General features: G+C 48.4%; 1 protein-coding gene across 3 annotated transcripts in view; it reads right to left on the bottom strand.

Annotated features, from left to right (window-relative positions):
* Positions 1-20,534, bottom strand: part of Trio (trio Rho guanine nucleotide exchange factor) — a 289,368-nt gene that overhangs the window by 107,790 nt on the left and 161,044 nt on the right. For all 3 annotated transcript variants that reach the window (XM_034523627.2, XM_076916395.1, XM_076916394.1), the window contains exons 12-19: positions 13,413-13,582; positions 12,309-12,483; positions 8,854-9,049; positions 8,036-8,202; positions 6,014-6,133; positions 4,353-4,544; positions 3,789-3,938; positions 1,741-1,855 (exon numbers count right to left, since the gene is read on the bottom strand). In XM_034523627.2, coding sequence (XP_034379518.2) covers positions 1,741-1,855; positions 3,789-3,938; positions 4,353-4,544; positions 6,014-6,133; positions 8,036-8,202; positions 8,854-9,049; positions 12,309-12,483; positions 13,413-13,582 — 1,285 coding nt within the window. The remainder of the gene's footprint in view (positions 1-1,740; positions 1,856-3,788; positions 3,939-4,352; positions 4,545-6,013; positions 6,134-8,035; positions 8,203-8,853; positions 9,050-12,308; positions 12,484-13,412; positions 13,583-20,534) is intronic.

Genomic DNA, 20,534 nt, shown 5'->3' with positions numbered 1-20,534 from the left:
CTTGGAGCCATGAAGGCAAAAATGTTTAATTATATAAAAACTAAAACTGATTAAAAAAAAAAAAAAAAAAAAAAAAAAACACCGATAGCTACTGTCAAAGCACTGGCACATAAAAAAACCAAGAAAAACTTTTGGAAACATGTAAGTCACAGAACGAATTTCCTAAAACAGATATCCCAGACTGGCCTGAAACTCCACAGAGAGCTGGGATGACCTGAAACCTCTGACCCTGAGTGCTGGAATCACCAGCATGCTTGGCTCATGTGGTGCTGAGCACTGCCCCCAATGCTTCCTGGATGCTAGGCAAGCAGGCTATGAACTGCTCTCCATCCCCACGGTTCACTTGCTGGTTTTGTTTGTTTGTTTGTTTGTTTGGGGGGGATGTTTTTGACTTTTGTTTATTTGGTGGTAAGAACGGAAAACAAAGCCTTATGGTAAAACATACCATCTACCACTGAGTTATACCCTTAGTCCTGAAGTAATGTAATTTCAGACACTAAACATTGGACAGAAAACATGAACACATGCTTAACCCCACACAAAAAAAACAAGAGCACCGTTCACTGTTCACTGTTTTATTGGCAGACTGACATCATCCATGCTTGGAGAGAGAGGGGCCTGTGAGCTCCTCAGTGACCATGTTAAAGGAGAGAATAACTGTCCCTTTCCCAGAGCTAACAGTAGCCAAGAGCTAGAGAGAGAAGGAGCAGGGCCCTGTGGGCTTTGTTTCCAGTTACTGAAAGCACAGGAATATATTCAATTTTTTAAAAATAATTTAGAAATTTTAAGTCCACCGAAGCATTAAGCTCCTATTTTAAACAAGCCCTGCATGTGGGGGCAGCGCTGCATGTGGGGGCTATTCATGCGAGAGAAGTTTCTCTGCTCTCGGTTCAGGCTCTGACTGAACAGTAGTAACCTTTCCTAAGCACGGGGTTAACAGCCCTGATGATTCGGGGGTGGCTCCAGGTCCTGAGAGATGCTGAGACTCTGAGGTCTGACTTCCTGGCTCCATCCTGTGGGATTACACTGGCATCCTCCCAGTAAGACATACATGGATGTAGCTCTTTGTTGTCAGTCTAAGAGGTGCTTAAACTGTTTGCCACCAAGTAGAGTGCAAGAGAAACAAAGTATTTCCAGCAGCCCACAGCCTCCTTTAGTTTAAGACAAGGGTCAATGTTACAATTTTTGCCTACAAAGCTCAGTCTCAGCTGCCTGAAATTGGTTGAGGTGACTCCATAGCCTGCACACCTCCTTCTTCATTTAACCTCCTAAAAACACCAACCCTATTATGTACTCCTTGGTATAAATTTCCCTAGACCTACCTTTTTCTATGCATTTACAAGTAAATAAATTAAAACTACTATACTATATTCAAGTTATATAAAACAGGGTAACAGTTTGTTTTTATTAATTACCCATGTCTTAAGTAAACAATACTGAGTATACTTTATATACTGATACATGATTTATAACTTAAATTTTAAAACTACTTTGCATATAAGAAAGTGTAGCTTTCATTCTTGATCATAAATTCACTCACATATAATAACAAGCAAGGCCAGGAACTATCACCCTGAACGCCATGTTTTCTGTTTGATACTCCACTAACTCCATCCATGTATTACCGTCCCACGTATTTTTTCGTAGTTTGTTACTGAGCTGACAACTAGTGAGGCCAACATTGGCTCAAGCTGGGTGCTTAGGACAAAGCTGCGGGAAGCACAGGGGTTGCAGACTCACTTTTTACTTGCTGTTCTGGAGCTTTGATGTGCGTCACCATGCCTGGCATGCTCACGCTGTTCCTGTGTAGGTATTTTAGGAAGACGTCCGCGTTCCTCCTGGCCAGTGTGCATGCCTAAGAAACAACAGAAGACGATGCATCAGTGATGTGATTACCTTATGCAGTGATGAATTTTGAGTATATGGAGATGCCGTATCATATGGCTATCTCACAAGTCTTTACCTAACAGCCATCTGGTCCATCTGGATTACAAGAAGCAGAGATTAAGTTTTATTCAAAACTTAAAATTAAAACAAACAAACAAACAAACAAACAAAGTAATTGTCTTTTGGACTCCTGGATCATGCAAGGTCAGATCACATTACAGATCCTCAGTGGACAGGCTTTACGGCAGGACACTGGGGGCAGCCACTGACCAAAGAAGATGTGGGGGTCCTTTCTCAGCCAAGCCTGGAGGTGACTGTATCCTTAGTCACACTGAGTTCAATCTAGTTGGAAGGTGGAAGCACACAGCCTGGCTATACTGGGCCTGGACTTCTGTCAAGTTTGCCAGACAGTAGCAAACATTTCCAGGCTGGAGAATGATCTACCTTGTAGATGAGACTGTCATAAACACTTTATATAAAGGAACCAGACTCATCCCCCCCATTCCTAGTGTCAAAGCCTCAGGTTCTGGGAGGTTGGCTGTTTTGCATTATTGGGGTAGCAGGTGACGTAACAGCTGGTATACTAGGCAAGCCATAAGTGATGTTATCAATGGATAGTAGACCCTCAGTGTGAGGACTGATGAGCAGGAAAACCCAGATGCATAGGTCCCTTCTACAAACTTACTTGAATGGCTTTTCCTTTGTAATTTTAGTTGAATCTCTTTCATAATTATATTAACTAAGTGGTATTCAATTCCTACTATGTGGATTCTGGAGCAAGAGACCAGATCTCCAAACTTAAGCACCTAATGGTAGTTTGCATTAGGAAGCCAATGACAAAGGCCTGTTGGGAGTAGTCTCCAAAGCTTTACTGAACACAATTAGGGTCTGGGAGCTACAATGATTGTCCCATCCCAACTTGCTTAACAACAACCTCTCTACAAGGTCCCTAATAAAGACTCACAAGTCAGTTTTCCAGACGAAACAGTAGTTCTGTCAATAGACAGCCTTTAGACACAAAACAGGTCATTCCAGACCACAGGAAATGGTGAGTGGGGGTGGGGGTCAGAATGCTGAAGCAGGGAGAGAAACTAAATTGTGTGAAGTGACGTTTCTGATGGGCTGAGCTGCTGGTCGTGACACTCAGAACCTAAAAGTACAGTGTGCAGGCAAGTGTGTATCCAGTGTTTCCGAACGTTTAACCACCCTAAAAAATTAACTGTTGCAATGCACAATTATGACTTATGTGTGAGCCAACAGCACACACATAAAAACACGACAAAGCACTCCTCAAAGTCTGCACTTACCCTCTCAGAGACAAAACACTGAGCCTGTCTGCATGGGGCTAACTTGCTCACAGGTTGCTCCCTGAGCAGGTGCTGTCCCTTAGCCACAGGTGCTAGGGTGCTGGGTGTTTCTGTATCTTTTGAGACCCAGTCTATAGGCTAAAGAGGCTGAATCTCCAATCACGAGTTAATCAGGCTATAGTATTAGTGCTTCCCCAAATCAACCAGGTAATTGCTTTCTGTCTGCAGATTTCATGGGACTTCCAGGTAGCAGTAAGTTTGCCTCAGAGAAATCTCATCATTATAATAGTACTGTTGTTCCACAACATTGTCTAACTTCCAGTCAATACTTCCAGTCATAAACTTGTAGTTCATTCTCGGTGAAACTAGTAGACAGTTTAAGTAGGATCAGCCAGTCCTTGATGTTATCACCCCATCAATTTCCACACAAGGAAAGAGTCAGGGCCATGTATGCGGCCTCTCTCAAAGTACAGACTACACATCTATGTATGCGCCAGCAACCTACAACAATCACGTCTTAATCAGTCAGAAGACCCTGTGGTCCTCAGCAGCCAATCAATGCGGCATCAAAATCCAACAGAACCAGCACTATACCTTCAGGAAGGCTTCCTTTTGTTCGAGGTGCTTGCTAATCATTGGGGTGACGTGGTCAGTCTCAGAATTGGGGCCCAGCTTGTCGGCTCCACCACACCAGTCCTCTTCTCTCTTGTACTCCTGCTCCAGGCTTTCCAGAACACTGCAGACCTGAGGGAATGAAGTTCCAGGCTCAGAAATCACCCCACATCTGCCATCTCCCCTGCACAGCTGGGAGCAGTGTCATCTGTGCTCTAGGGAACGCGAAGGTGGAAGAGAGACCAAAACCACCCGAGGCTGCCTAGGCTTCGCCTGGCTCAAGACAGAGCGGGATTTCAAGGTAGGAATGAAGCCAGGGCTGCACTCCCATTGCCCAGTGTTTTTCATAATAGAGGGAAGAAAACTGTCTTCTCGGCTACTTGTCAGCATGCTACTCTTTGATAGGTAAGGTAGCACGGGCAACTTTAGAGGATGTCTTTCCTAACGTGGACCTGAGAGGGTCACTCCTGATGGCTATGCCAATGGTGGTAGAGCTGTCCCTAAAGCCAGTCACTAGAAGCCCAGAGACAGGCCCTCTCTCCCAACCTGCTCTGAAGTCTTGTAGAAGGCGACAGAGGCGTTGACAAGCTTGAGGCGGTCTTCCATCTTGAGCATGAGCTGCTGCCAGTGCGAGGCGACCTTCTCTGCACAGTCACGGATCATGTCCATGTCGTAGTGGTTGGCCTGCAGCATGGCCTCTGCCTTCTGCTGGACCTGCAGTGCACTCTGGTGCGTTTTCTAGACCCGGGGAAGATGGGAAAGCTCATTCAGCAGTTTCACACACTCATGGCAGGAACTGGGCTGCTCTCCTTGGCTAACAGAATCAACTCGAGCTACTCCTCGCTAGAAGGCTTTGCAAACATGATGGGTGCTTCAGTAAAGCAGTTCACCCCAGCCAGGCTGGTGTCTAACTTATCTAATGAAGGGTGAAAACCACTAAGACTTCCCAGAAGGGCACTGCGCTGTGGGGTTTCCAGTTGAGAAGCAACAGGAACGACTCTTAGCAGTAGATATTTTACAGCTCTGTTGAAGCGTGCCAAGTTTATTATCCCTCCTGGCTTCCTTACGATAGCCACTGCAGGCGAAACAACAAGTGTGGAAAAAATGGGGTCACAGCGAATGCTTTTGATTTCCATTTTCAACTGAAGCTCTGGACTCCAGTGAAAAGTGTTTGAAGAACTAGTGATTTTTCTTTTAAAGAAAAGAAAATAAATAAATAGAGCAAAGACTGAGAATGTTCTGTGCCACACACAAAGCAAAGCACATGGCACGCTCTGATGCCAGGGGCTCCCCAGGAAAGATGGAGAACACAAGGTACTGCTAAGAGCAGCACCAGAGCCTCAGAGAGAAGAAAACCCTGCATTTCAGCTGATACTGTGCAAATGATCCCTTAGACACTGACCACTGACCATGGGACAGATTCCCAAATGGCTGACACTTGAGCTTGATTACCAATAACCTCTGGGCATAGCAGCTGTTCAGGTCTGCCACACTTCCTGGGGTTAGAGCCTCAGGAAGAGGCCACCTAGGCTGGAAAGCTGACAATACACTGACCTCGGGAGTAAATTAGTCCTGACTTCCGTGGCTTTTTCTTCAGCTAACACCTTGGTTTCTATTATCAAAACCTGCCTATCCTTTGAGGTCACCCATCACCACCATTACCCACACCCCAAGAAACTGACTCTAAAGCACCTACGGCATCACTAACGGAGAGGGTGTGTGCTGCCTGGAGCAGCCGAGGCTTTTGGCCACTGTCTGGTGCAGTCCTGACCCTCAGCCTCTCAAAGTGAATCCTGTCGCCTCTAAGCACGTAGCATGAAGAGTGTAGTCACGAGCATCATTTGTGCCTGTTCCGGGTGAGTCCCTTCCCACGCCAACACTCCGCTGGACATTAAAACCCCTCACTCAGCTCAGGGTGCGATCTGCCCTCCCTGACTTAAGACACTTCTTTCTAATCAGAGGCCACGCATCCTGCTAGGTTCTTTTCATGGGACAGAAGGGGGCTCTGACCACTGGGACGCTTGCTACAAGGCGGTCCTCAGTCCTCTACAGTTGTGGGCTGTCTGTTTTTCCTAGTCGATTGCACACTGATGAACACTGTCATTCTCTCACGCTCAGCCTGCGGCTGGCTCCAGCAGGAGCCCTGACATCAATGGTTAGCAGTCTGCTCTCCACGCCACATGGTCCACCCACAGACAGTGCCTTACCTCGATCGCATGCTGGAACTGCTCGTGTTCTCTCTGCAGCTGCTCAGCCTCCTGCAGCGAGCTGGCGGTAATGAGCCCAGCATTTAGCATGGACTCTCCATTTCGGATCCAGCCCAGCACCTGAAACAGGACAGAGGGCAAGTCTATACAGCGGTCGGTCCTTCCAGTGCACCTTGCAGAACACCTGGGATGGGGGTGGGGCTGCAAAGTGGTCTACAGTGGTTCTCAACCCGTGGGCCATGACCCCTTTGGGGTCAAATGACCCTTTCACATGGGGTAAACTTAACTACCGGGGGAAAAGCACATATTTACATTATGATCCATGATAGTAACAAAACTAGCAATGGAAATAATTTTATGGTTGGGCATCACCACAACATGGGGAACTGTATTAAAGGGTTGCAGAAGTAGGAAGGTTGAGCGGTCTGGTCTAGAGGTCCTGGTTAGGGAGGCAGCCCTGACTCCCTTCTGATCCTACCGACACAGCCTGCAATCCTGCAGGGCTCTCACCACAGATATGGCCTCAAAGGCATTGCAGGTCTGTTTTTCAGAAGACAGTGGAAGCAGTGGGCTATGAGAACACAGACCAAAACTGCTCAGGCTCCATGTTACAAAGCAAACTTCTCACTGAATGAGTTCTCTGACACTCGGGGGAAGTCCTGCTACTTCCTGTTCAGACTCTCACCTAACCTATAGTAAAACTGGCTACTTGCTTAGAGAGAGCGGCTCGTTTGCTCCACTGACTTTCCGTGGACCATCAGTGTTAAAGGACACCATAGCATAGGGTGAAATAGGTTGCACCACAATGTGCAGGGGCCATACCATGAGACTCAAGTTCACACACTACAGGGGTGTAGGCAAGCCCGTAGGACACTCTTAATTAATGATCGATGGGGAAGGTCCAGCCCCTTGTGGGTGGGGCCACTGCTGGGAAGGTAGCCCTGGGTTCCATAAGAAAGCAGGCTGAGTAAGCCATGGGAGCAAGCCAGTGAGCAGCACCCTCCACGGCCTCTCATGAGCTCCTGCCTGCATGTTCCTGTACCGTTGAGCTCCTGCCCTCACTGCTTTTGATGAGCTGTTCTATGGCACTGTGAGTGAGATAAACCCTTTCTTCCTCAAGTTACTTTTGGTCATGGTGTTTCTTCACAGCAATGGTAACCCTAACTAAGACACTACCCACGTTGTCAGCCTGGTGTATCAGGGCCCTGGGATGGGTAAACACCACTGCCGAATCATTACAGGGGTAGAGCAGCTTCTGAAAGCCGTCCTTATGGTCTAAGCAAAGACAGTTTGTAAGGCGCATAGCTACATCAGTCCTTAAATAAGTGGTTTTTCTTGAGGCAAGAAGAAACACTCACAGGTTACAACGCTGTGTCTCCTTTAAATGTACAATACTAGTGACACGAATGAAACACAAGAGAGTGGCAGGCTCCGCTGACACCTGTGGAGCCAGGAGCATGCGCTATGCTCTCCGTGAACATGACCTGTGGCTGAGGCACTTCCTTCGATGAGGCCAACGGGCTTTCTGTGCCATGGATAGAATACAACAGCCTTACTCCTCCACTCAGACCTTTCACCAGGGAATGCCCCTTTATCGCCACCATGGGATGCAGCGTGACATCTACATATGACCCTAGGGCATTTAATCCATTTCTGTTTTAGCTTTGTCTCAAATGTGGCATTCTATGTAGTATACAGCTAACTCAAGAAAAGCCCAAACTTGCAGTCTGTGGCTCTGTCCAGATTAATAAACGTTTAGGGGGAAAATCATGCAGTTCCTTAGCCTAGGAAGCAATGTGCTTTAAGTAAGGGACGGCCAAATAGGAAAAGAAACGTGCGGACAACACGCTCAAGAGCTGCGGCTGCTGAGCGGCCAGCTCTTCCGCTCCAGCTGGCCATCCAGGGAGGGGTGGGCTCCATTTTTACCATGGGATGCTGTCCAGGGGCAAGAACAACCTTATACAGCAGGACATGGTAAATTCTCCCTGAGGCGACCTGTCATCATTCCTCAGTGTCACGCACCTGCTTCACTTCCGCCTGCAGGTGGCGCAACTGCACACACTGCTCCAAGTGTTTCCGATGCTGCTCGGCTGCTAGGTCCAGCTCCTGCTGCTTTTCATGAAGAAACTCCAGGAGGTCCTGAACCCGAGTGGCCATGTCCACATCTCTGTCACAAAGCAGCTCCACACCTGTGAACAGTGGTGGGCGACCTGTGTTCAACTCACCCCGGTCAACTTCTCCTACCTGATGCACTACCCAGTGTGGCTTGTGAACACTTGCCCACAGAGGGCCACCTGCGCTAGCAGCCAAGTTCAGAGAGACTCAGGCCAGCATCGATGCTTCTATACATATATCCAGCACACCAGGGTGTGAAAGGGTGCACAGAGGACCCTCCAGGACTTAGTGACGGAGTAGCAGCTTTACAAATGAGCGAGTGGCTCAGCCTTCAGGAACTATTTAATTTACTCTGTGTAAAGCGGCTAATGCAAGCAGGATGTTGCCGGGTAAGTACTGGATATTACATTTACATACAGGGCTTACAGTGACATCTGCTGGACACTGAAACTAAATAAACACTTTCATGAGTTTTTATGTTTCACTCACAAATGCAACCAAGTTTTCCAAAGTTCTTATTAAACATTTCTATAAACAAATGATTTAAGGATAAGTTTCCTGAGCATAAAGTTAAGCCAGTGTGAAATAAAGTGAAGAGCGCTTCCTCTGAGAGAACCCACGTTGGCAGGTAATTGCTCATTATAGAAGCTGTGGCATTCAGAGTCACCCGAGTCCCGTGGTGACGCAGAGAGACCAGGGTCCTCACAGGTGAAGGCCTTTCTTACCCGAGGCCTGGACCTCGTTGACGTACTGCAGAAGATCCTGTCCTTGGTGGATGACGTCGAAAGTCAAGTTATTCATGGTCAGGGCTTTGTCTGCGTGGTGCTGCAGGCGTTGCTCGGCGACCGTCAGATCCTCTGTATCGAAGTCATTCATTTGCTGCGAAAGCTCGTCATTCCAAGACTCAAGGTCCGAGATGATCTGAGGGAGGAAAGCATCTATGCAAGAGCAGCACCTAAGCACAGGCGCCACATCTCACCGTGTGAGTCAGCGGCCAACCATCATGGGCCTGGCGAACCAACGTGGCAGAGGCCAGGAGGGGATCAACCAGCCATGATGATGCCAGCACTTGAACACACCTACAGACTTGGGGCAGCAGGACATGGCTCCTCATGAGTGGCACCATGAAGAACCACCTCTAGAACATTCCTGTATCAAACCAGAATCCGACCAAAGCAGGTTTTCCATCTGAGTTCTATGTTTACAGGAAGTACCAGAGAAAAAGAGTAACTAAGAGTCAAGGGAGAAAGCTTCTTTGACAAGTGAGCCATGACAGTCAGAAGTCATGGAATACACAGTTAGAGCACCGAGGAGGAAGAGATGAGCCTACACTAAGAGGCTGGCCACCAAATGCAGGCATTGACTCTATGTCCTAATAGAGGCAGCTGTGTAAACCTGAGCACACGCTACTAGGAGAGTACAGGTGAGGTGTTTGGTGCTCCGAGTGAGTGTGAGACATGGCCTTACGGTGCAGACACCATTAGGAGAGGAATGATGGACAAGCAAGGTCTCTGAAATACACTGGCACAACATTCAATGAAGGAAACCAGCAAAGAAACATGGTCTTGGTATTTCGGGGACTTCCACATAGACGCTTCACCGTGCTGCTCTCTGTTTTTGTATAGCTTTGAAGGCTCGCATAACCTGATTTTAAGTCACAAAGTCCAGAAGAAGACATCCTTGAGAAAGAACGCGCACTGTCTACTTCAGTGGGCTAGCCTTTCCACCTTCATTCACGTTCACATTCATGAACACGAACCGAGTTGGTATGGAAGTCTGAGCACGGGACAATGCTTGCAGAGTCTAGGGAGAAGACGGGGTTTCAGAACGCCTACAGGATGGATCTTCCCAATTTACTCTTTTGTTAATGGAATTTGCATGCAATGTGTATTAACATTTTTAATTGTACTTCTTCATAAAATCAATAATGAGAAATAATGTTAATGGATCAGATATATAAGCCATGGAGTAAATGAGAAAAAGAGATGATATTTTGGGGGATCTTGAAATCAGGCCTAGATCTAGCCTTGTGCATCCTTGTAAGTGCTCTGGCAAGGAGCCCCATCTGCAGCCCGGGAACATGATGTTTAGAAGGGAAAAATGACCACGCGTTCTCCCTTAATGTCTTCTCGTGGGAAGTTTCTTTCACACCTGTGTTTTCAGACCCCAGGGATGAGGAACATCGGGTGCGAGGGTGAATCGGATTAGCAGTGATGACACACACGGATGTTTGATGAGTGGACTCTACCTGCTTATCTTTACTATCCTGGACTTCGAAGACAGGGAAGGACATTTTCTTCCACACTAAAGGCTGTAAGTCTGCACAACTGACTGTCTGCGGCGGCTGCTGACCTACAGGCTTCCCTAATACGCCTGCTCTGTAGTTTCCATGCACGGAAAGAACATGTCTGTGTTTCCTGATCAGGTTTTAAGATTAATTTACAACTAAGTAGCATAAAGACAAACAAAATAAAAACCTTTTTCAACTACGAAAAGGTTCTGGGGGAGAATCTTCAACTAATCTCCTGCTTGCTCTGTCTTGTATCTAAAAATATTCAACAGGCACCTAAGTTTCAGAACAGTGCATCACTTGAAACCTGAAGAAAACGGACTTGTTCTGTTTATAGTTGCCGTGAGCCCCAGGCAGGCCCAGGCCAGTGGGTCTCCACTGTGAAGACTTGTCATCTGTGTGTCTCCACAGGGACCTGAAGGTCAAGTCTTGGAGAGCACTGGAGCAGGCTGACAGCCTCTGCAAGCATGGGGGGACTGACACACTTCTTGTTAACTGAGGATAACAATAAGAAGCGTAGAGAAAAGTTTCTTTTGTGGAAAACAGAGCTGGAGCTTGGACAAGCAGCCAGCTGGAAGCGCGTGCTGGATGGAGGACTCAGCCCTCTCCATAGCCGCCATGCAAGGCGAGGCTGACGGGCAGGCCAGGAGCTGCTCACACAGGGTCTTCCTAGAGCTAAGAGGACCAAGGGCAGTCTGTGTGGGCCCTTGCCTCCTCTGTACCAATTCCCAAGCCTCTGGTGGCACCTCGGGGCCTAGCCAGTCTGCGTACTCAACAGGCACTGCGGATGAACTCAAAACCAGGGGAGGCAGTGAGCGAATCCCACGATAGTGCACTGGAAGATCCCTGCAGACACAGGATAGACCTGAGCAGTCCAGAGGTGTGGAGTGAGACAGAACCACCCCCCCCAGAGTACAGGCTAGACCAGAATGGTCCAAAGGTGCTGAGTGAGACAGACCCCTGCAATCACAGGCTAGACCTGAGTGGTCCAGAGGTGCTCGATGAGACAGACTCATACAGTCACAGGCTAGACCTTGGCAGTCCAGGGGTCCCGAGTGAAGACTCATGTGCTAATCCTGACTGCCAGGAACCAGGGCATGGGCCTGAGGCAGCTATGAAGTTTTTATGAAGTTCTTCTGACAGTTCACTCTCATTTATTCAGACTTACTCTGCTCCATGACATCAAGCTTTAGGAAAGATCTTTCTCTGCAGAGCATGGAGCCACCCCCTTTTTGCTGAATAAAGATAAAAGAAGTGTGTGTGTCTTTCTTCTCTCTATACATCCAATATAAAAGTACGCTTTTGGTAGAAATGATAGAAAATCCAGAGGGCGCTATCGTGGGAGTTGATTTCTATTCCTTAAAATACAAGAGCTACGATCAGTCCCTTTATTCAGAGAGAAAACGAAGGGACTTGTGAGGGGAGGAAGAGGCTCCCACCTTCACAGGCTGCTCTCTCTCCTTCTGCAAGAGGCGAGTGCAGTGTCACCTGCACTGTTCAAGCAGGACTGACTGATCTGCCTGTGGGGAGGGCAACGGCTGACTCCCTGTCAGGGAGGCCTGTTCTTCGTCTCTGCATCTTGGCTCCAGCCTGTCTGTCTTGCCACCTGCCACTTCCTTTGGCCCAGGAGCTTCCCCTGCCCCTGGTGCTCCACGCCCTCTCCTCCTGCTGCCCGAATTGTCCTCCTGCTCTTCTCCCTGCACCATCCCCCTAGTCTCCCACACAGACTGCAGAGCTGACCATTGGGCCTTCTCAATGGCCACGGAAAAGTCAGTGCTTCTGGGGCCTTCCTCCTGTCTCTACCCCTCTCCTTGCTTGGTAGAGGCTCAGGAGTGGAGGGCACAGGACAGAAACCAGGGCAGGGCCCCAAGGCAGGGGCTGGCCACTTACATCAATGGCGTCCCGCTCGAAGATGCGGAGCTGCAGGAAGAGCTCCAGCTTGATCTTGCGTTCCTGGAAGAGCTCCTCCATCTGGGACTGAGCCTCGTCCAGCTGCTGCAGCACCGTCTCGATGTGGTTGATGGAGCTGTTGTGCGGGGTCTTGTTACTGGAGATGGCAGAGTCCCTGTGCGGGTGGAGAAGGAGACGGGACCTCGATGAGACAAACAGGAATTGAATGAGAAAGTCTCACATTGTTAGACCCCAGATCCGGCAACGCAAATCTTCAGGGGAAGAAGGCCGGCAGGAAGCTGGACTTTGTCTCAGAAAAGGGAAGACGCTGTCCTCTAGCAAAACACCCCCAGCCCCCTCCTCTGGGCAGCCTGTTCCCAGCAAGCCTGAGGCTGCAGTCACTGCTGTGCTCTCCATGGCTCTCTCACAGAGGTCAACTACCACAGAAAACCACATTGGAGAGCCTTAAGTAGAGAGAAGAGCTGGTACCCAGTCACTGCAGCGGTGGTCCTCCTCCCGAGAAGTTAACTTCTAACGCAATCAGTGAAACCCTTACTAAGTATCGTGTCCCTCTCTTGGCGAAGGGACATCACATAAGGCTATTGAGCCAGTGACTCTTCTTCAGCTGTCCCGAGTGATGTATGAGTCCGGAGCAGGGGGCTGACCTTAAGTGTCACCCATGACTCAATAAAAGGAACTTTCAAAATCTGCCTCCAAAGGAAACAAAGGCAAGCTGGCCCTGCCTCCTGCCCAGAGGAACACTGAGGGATGAGGGATGTCGCTCTGACACCTCCAGGCAGGTCCCGGACACCAGAAAGTGATCTTAAAAGAGATTCAACCTCATCCCTTTCTGAAGAAGTTTTAGTAAGGTGATGTTGAAGAAATGCTAACAAAAGTTAAACTCCGACAGTTGTTAAGACAAATAATTATGCAGCTGAAAAACTAGGAGCGCTTGGGGGGTGGGGTTAGAGAAAACTCTCCCCAGCCTTCTGGAGAGGACACTGGGGCTATTTGTTCAAGGACTGATAAAGGCAGGAACCCACTGTGCAGCTCTGGGTCTGTGAGGGGCTAGGTGGGGTGGGGGGATGGGAGGCTGAGGCCCACCTCAGCTGCTGGATGAGGTCCTCCCCTTCCTTGATCACGTTGACTGTCACCTGCAGGGTGGTCTGCTGCTGCTGGCCGAACCGCTTGATGAGGTCCTGGACAGCCTCCACCGACTCGGCATACACGTCGTCCAGCAACTCCTTCTGTAGCTCCTCCAGCCATGTCCACAGCTGCGGACAGGAGAGGGCACAGTGAGCGAGTGCTGCAGAGACCCAACCGACCACTCACATGGGGAAGAGGATGGTGGTGGGCTGCTGCCCGAGAGAGGAGGAAGGAAGGAAGAAGGGGGAGGGAAGAGAGGAGAGAGCATCCTGGAGAGTCCAGCAACTAGTGGGACACATGCACAGAAAAAGCAACAAGCCGCTGCAGTGTGGAGCAAAAATAAACAGGCAGTGCAGCGGAAGAGGCTGTCACCAGGGGGAGAAGGAAAGGGAAGAGAAGGCAGGCTGCCCTTCTGCAGAGGCTCGGTCTGAGTGCTGTGAGAACACGAGTCACTCAGACAACAGGAGCATCCGCCAGGGAGCATGGAGGCTCCTACTTCAACTTCAACAGAGGTATTACACTTCACTATAAAACCCCAACTCAGACAGTGCTTCGGGTCACCTGTGTGATGGAGACTTGTGCTCCTGAGATGAGCCAGCCGCTGTCACGCAGTGTGTTAACAGTAGGCCTTGGCTCCTCCCAAGTGGGATTTAGAACCCGAATTCCATTTCTATATTTTCCAATACAGAAGAGCTTAGAACATCAACTCTGTGCCTGCTCATTGGATGGTAAGTACTACATATATAAAATATGTTCTTCCTGTTACTTGCATATCAATAGATATTCTGAACGTGGTAGGCCATTTTATACAAGAAAAGTGCTTATTCCTTAGCCAAGTTACCTATAGTGCTACAAGTTAATTTTACTAAAGATGTTAAATATCTGCTAACTTTTCTCGCACTGTCTGTCTGTGCACACTGTCAAGTTTCATGCCACAAGAATTTTATTTACACAGTCTTAGATGAAGGCACTTGACTCATCCTGTAGATTATGGGGAAAGGACCCCAGGTGAAGGAACCTAGCAAAGCCTTCCTGACGCCCTACGCCATCCTTGGCGGTCTACTGCCAGTAAGGACCTCAACTGCACGTTCGTTTGTTTCTGCATTCTCTCCCTGCTTGCCAGCACACTGGCTGCACTTACAAATGATGAAAGAGACAAGAGCGTCAAGATCCTGAAGATCCCCCAGCTGGCTCTGAGATTCCCCATGGAAGCCATACTTAGTTAGCTGCCATAGGTTATACTGCCCTATAATTCTAGATACCACTGTACAGCACCCTAGGGGGTTGCAATCACCCTAGTGGAACTGGACAACAGTACCACAGCGGTACCACCTGAATCACACACTAGCACTCCAGTGCATAGCAGTACCGCGGTGGCACTGTTTAGTAGTAAGGTTTGGAGTAAGGCCACCTGGGCTGGAGAAACTCTTTAGCAAAGTATAGCTCTGTGGTCCACATAGATCAGCTAATTTCTCTACACTCCAGTTTAGTGGGACAGGACATAAAGAATCACAGTGCTCACGGAGGAGTTACCAAGACAACAGATGAAGGAAGATGCAGTGGAGCATCTGTGCAGACAGGTATGCGCCACAAGCTAAGCTCTCTGTAACTAACATAGGATGGATTCATGTAACAGAAAAGATAGGGTTCTTCTCAAAGAAACAGAGAGTATATGCTGCTCCAATGCTGCTCCAAGCAATAACCAGCCACTTAGCAAAGTGGATTGCACTATTCTACTGAAGGAGTCAACATATTTAACCTTCTGTGATGACCAAGTCAGTGGACTTCTTAAGTGAGCAGCCTGCCTTCCACCAGACCGGTGGCGGTGCAAGGTGGGTGGCTACACACAGGTCTCACGCACTTGCTTCCAATGACAGATACACTTGATCATGGCACTGCCATAGCCCTCCACCCTCCCAACATAGATATTTATTAACAATGTGTTTCTTTGCATCTATACCGATTCTGTTCAAAAGCAATGGAAATAAAGATCATTTACATCACGTCTCCTAAAATCTCAGCAGTCTCTGCTTGAGCTCGTGAGCGTTGCTCAAGCTGTCCCAGCAAGGCTGCTACATGACTGAATGGAACGGCCCACCACGCTGCCAAGCCCACTCCTTTACCTTGGTCAGCATCCCTCCTGCACAGAGGTGTTGATCCCAGGGCACCTGGTCTGGTCTGGGGAGGGGCTGACAGCTCTCTCCCGACCTTCACAGTCGCTGGACTCAAGAATGGCACTTGTGGGATGAGGAGGGAGTGGGGTGTCTATTTGGGAGGAGGCATCTGCCAAATTCCTCTTGTCTGGACAAATGCTACTGAAGGTAAGTTACAAAGCACTTAAACAATCTTCATACATTGCTAAAGAGCTAACCAGAGACAGCCTCAGGGGCTTCCCTGAGGTACTGCACAGAGGTATGCATGCAGGCAACAGCACCGTGACAGAGGAGTTAATGCTCCTGCCCCATGTGACTGGACTCGTCTATGACAGCCTGCCTGGGCTCAAACTCGATGAGACCTTGCTGGGCAGAAGTGCTAGCCTTTGCTCGCCTGGTCTAGCACTCAGTTTCACTTATGTGTCATGGGTTAATATGAATGCCTGTTCAGGGCTGTCTAATAGAGTCGATGAGATTATATATACGGAGAGAATAAATCAGTAAATCAGTGACTGTTGCTGCCTTTCTTCTAAGAAAACCTCATAATAAGACAATACAGAAAGTTTTACATCTTCTCTAAGTACCTTTCAAAACGCATCTAGGCTTCTCAATGATCCAAACTAGTCACTTAGTTTGGCAAACTTAACATTTAAATCCCTTTACCCTAAAATAGTACAAGATGCTATAGTTAGAGGAAAGGGTCTAAGGGGAAATATGTTGGATTTTATAGAAATCGCTTCCTCTGAATTCTAGGGGAAGTGCCAGGAATATTTAGGGGTCAGATTTTGCCCTTCCACCTGGCAGAGCTCACACACACACACACACACACACACACACACACACCACAAGCATTTCCCCTTCACATCCTGGCCATTCGGACTCCAGTCACTGCTGCGGTGTGCTCCCCCACCTGCTTGCCAGTGAAGTCCACAGAGATAAAGCCACACAGAGGACTGCAGGAAGTGACGCTGGGATGGCGCAGATGCCAAGGAAACAGGGGCCGAGGTACTGGACTGCGGCTATATATAAAAAGCATGATGTCAAAGGCCTGAAATAGTCTTACTCATCTGAAGAAGAGTCTTAGAGAAAGGCCCTTTGTGACATCAACTGAGGATGGACTGATGCATACATTACTGCAGTCTGTGTTAAGCTTAGTTCATTTTTAGGCTTTTAAAATGACACAACATACAGTGCCTAAAGTACCTACCTCTGAACAAAGACATTCTAACTCTCTAGGATGTTTGTGAAAGTCTTAAGTCAAAGTTTCCGAAGGATGGAAAAGTAATGGCCTTCTGTGCAAACTGGTAAATCTACAGTGAAAAAAAATCCATCTTTATCCAACAGCAAGAGATATGTTCTGTGCAAATTCACTGCAACCTGGGTTCAGTTTTTAAGAACCCTAGACCTGTCAAGACACAGGCGTAGGCAACACTGCCCCCAAGAGGCCTTAAAAGGCATGGCCAGGCCTTCAGTCTAATATTCAAAGAGTCCTCAAAAGATGTGTAAGCTGGGGTGGATGTTCTGCAGAAAACTGCCCATAGCTGGGCTGTGTGCATGCAGAGGCATGGCCATGAACCAAGATGCAAAGGGAATGATGGTCTTTGTAAATGGTACATCGTGGAGAAGAGCTCTGAGACAAAGATATGCAAGGATCCCTTCTCTCCTCAGAAACAATCTGACTCCACTTCTTTACCCACAGGCCTTGGCCTTACACTCTCCTAGTGGAAAGCCCCTGTAACATCTCATCTCAAGAAGAGGGTCCTCTCTTCATCACTCAGGGAGGGAATTTCTGTATGAGCTGGTGGTTCTGGAAAGGACGGCGCTGTAGGCAGCTAAGTGAGTCCTGAGACTTGGAAGAGACTCAACAGCAATCTCTGCGCTCCAGGGGAGGTCATAAAAACTGTTGTCGGTGTCAACATGGAGACTGGTCTGCATGAACACCACCTGACAGGCCTTATCCTTGGCAAAGTCCTTGGGTTCTTTACCTGTAGTTCTATCTATGAAATGGAGTAACTTTACTGACTAAACCTTCACAGTCCGCAAAGCCAGTTTGAGAAAGAGTAAGACAGGCACACGGACGAGCAAGCGTACTCGCTTACAGCCAGGGCTCCACACACAGAAGCTACTGCCACTGAGACCCGTGTCCCCGCCCTCAGCAGACGGGGGACTCACTCAGCACAGTGGAGCTGTGCACACTGCAGAGACAGAGTGAGAAGTACCAGTCCCAGCTCCCTAGAGCTGCTGCTGCTGCTGCCAAGTTCCGAGCAGAAGCGAGTGGTTTCAATGGCAGCCCGCAGGTGCAAACACAGTAGAGCAACTACTATGCACACAACACATGATTCTAGTTGAGGCGCAAGGAGCAGGCTGGAAAGGGAACCGTTCCCACCACCTATAGGAAACTCCTCTGCCAGAAGTGACCAACGGCATGCTGAGCACACACATGCCTGGTGTTTTGATGTAGGGATTATAGTTTGTGTCCCCTCTCTGTCTATAATGTATGTGCACTTGTGTATGGGTGAGCATGCCCCTGTGTATGTGCAAAAGCCGAAGGACTTCAGATGCCAGTTCCATCACTTTCCACCTTATTCCCTTGTAGCAGGGTTTTTCTCTTAGTCTGGAGCCATGCAAGCCCCAGTGACCCTCCTCCCATCCCTGCCTAGAGCACTGGGATTTTCACTGAAGTGTTGGGGACTGGAACAGGGTTTCTCCTGCAGGAGCGGCAGGGGCTTTCATATACTGAGCTATTGCGCTGCCCAAGGAGCACCTTCTGTCCTTGTGTGGTGTGCTGAGAGAACATCACAGGGCACGTGTGGGGCAGAGCAGAACAGAGAACTAAAATCAGTATCACAAAACGTCACCACTGCAGGTGTCAAGTGTTGGTACAAGGGAGAAACCCATGGAGGCGTCACGGCAGCTCCATGTGTGAGGGGAAGCAACGCGTGGGCACTGCGGCCCAAGGGCTGCACACCTGTGGACAGGTGGGATGAGGCTACAGGCAGTGATGACCTGCCAGCGACAAGAGATGAATCATGATGGACAGCCAGGGGACTGTAGGACCAACTATGTGACTCCAGTGATCTGGACATCATGCATGCTGTACTATCCTAAGTAAGAGCTTGACACTTGGAATTTTTCACCTTTCTTTCTATTCTACAATATCTCTGACAAATCAAATAATCTCCTCAGCAGCTTGGCCGCTATACACACTGGGGAAAGCCACTCCTCCATCCAGGGCATTTTAAAAATGCCTACTATCTGCTACAAATGTGCCAGGGTGGCAGCAGTGGGGGGAATGTTTGTGTAAATAATTTAAAGAATGACTAATGTCATCCTGAAACAGTTTGCAGTACATCAAAGTGTAATTTAATTCCTCTCGGCCAGGAAAATATCTTCAAGCCTGGAAGTTGTGACCACACTTCTACAACCTATCTGACATTCCCCTAGTCTACTTCATCCCTCACGCTCGGCTGCCGTGGCAGAGGACCTGGAGTTCCTCTGCTATCAGCTCTCTCCTGAACACGTCGGACTTCCTGAGGTGGGTGAGAGAACTGAGGGGCAGGGCTGTGTGACTAGAACAGCGGCCCAAGTGCATCCAGACGCCTGCTTCCTTCACAGTCTGACTGTCCCCTGAACAAAGCTAAGTGAGTTATTCTGGGCACGGCCCTGTGGAGAACCAGAAACACAGCTCACTTTTTTATTAAACACACAGTACTGCCATCTGTGTGACACTCAGATGTTCTCATTCATAGTTTCATATAAGAAGCATCACCTCACAGTTTTACATAATAAAAGTATAAATGGAGATATTTCTGTTGTGGCACCAAGTCTGTCCTCAAAGAAAGATAAATAGTTAACGTGAGTTCAAGGATGCCTGAGTTCGTCTCTCCAAGATGTCTCATACGGACATAAACGTTCATAACAGGTTAGACAGCAATTCAAAGATCTGACTGGAAAAGTCTCCTTCGGAGGGTGACACCAAGTGATTAAGCCAGGCTGCCCGCTGGCCTCAGAGCATTTGACATGAGTGGTTGTCCACTCCTATCAGCACATCTGTCAAAAAGCCTGATGCCACAAAGACAACTCTGGACTTTCTTCTTGGCATCTTCCACTTGAGGCCATGAGGAGGATAAAGAATGCCTTCTTGGCTTTGTACCAAAACCCTCAGTTGATTTCAGTAGTCTGCAAATCTCTCTCACCTGTCCTTGTTCTCTAGATCTCTGCCTAAGACTAACCTCAACCTGAGTAAACACATACAATTCACCTTCTTAAAAATATTACCAATGGTATCAAGGAACTGTGGGACACATCTGTTTCTTAGCACTCAGGATACTGAGTCAGAAGGATGAGGCAGGAGGATCCTGGAAGACTTGCTGAGTACCTGGCCTGCCAGGACTATATAGCAAGACTCTACTTAAAATACAACAGCAACAGCAGCAGCAACAACAACTACTACTATTGTTACTACAAGAGCAACTACTGCTGCTGCCACTACTACTCAGGTGTTTGCCCGCCCACAGTTCACCAACAGAACCAATGTTGTAAGCTCCTATCCCTCTTCTGCAGTCCTGAGAATCCATCATGACTGGAAACTGAGTCTCCAGCTTGCTGAGAGGTCCCATCTTCTCATAAAACCTTCTCTACCTCATCTTGTCCATGTGCCCCAGCCACATGGAAGGAAAAGCCCAGCCTAAAGCAGATGCCAGGGGCATCACACAGTAAAGTTTCTGCTGTGAGGATCAGGGGCCCTAGGCAGAAAGCCTGCTCCTTCCCCAAACTGCTTCTAAGTTTTGTGTTTCAAAAAGGGAAGAGAAAACAACAGAGCAATAACAAAACCAGGCTGCGAGCCTAATGTGTGGTGCTACAGCCATCCTGGGACCCCAGAACCCCAGCTAATACGATGCTGGCCATCGATCCCTCCTCCTCTCTA

The sequence above is a fragment of the Arvicanthis niloticus genome, chromosome 19, assembly GCF_011762505.2.
Source record: "Arvicanthis niloticus isolate mArvNil1 chromosome 19, mArvNil1.pat.X, whole genome shotgun sequence".
NCBI lineage: Eukaryota > Metazoa > Chordata > Mammalia > Rodentia > Muridae > Arvicanthis > Arvicanthis niloticus.
Note: the sequence above shows the minus strand (reverse complement) of the source record. Positions and strands in the feature narration are given on the sequence as shown.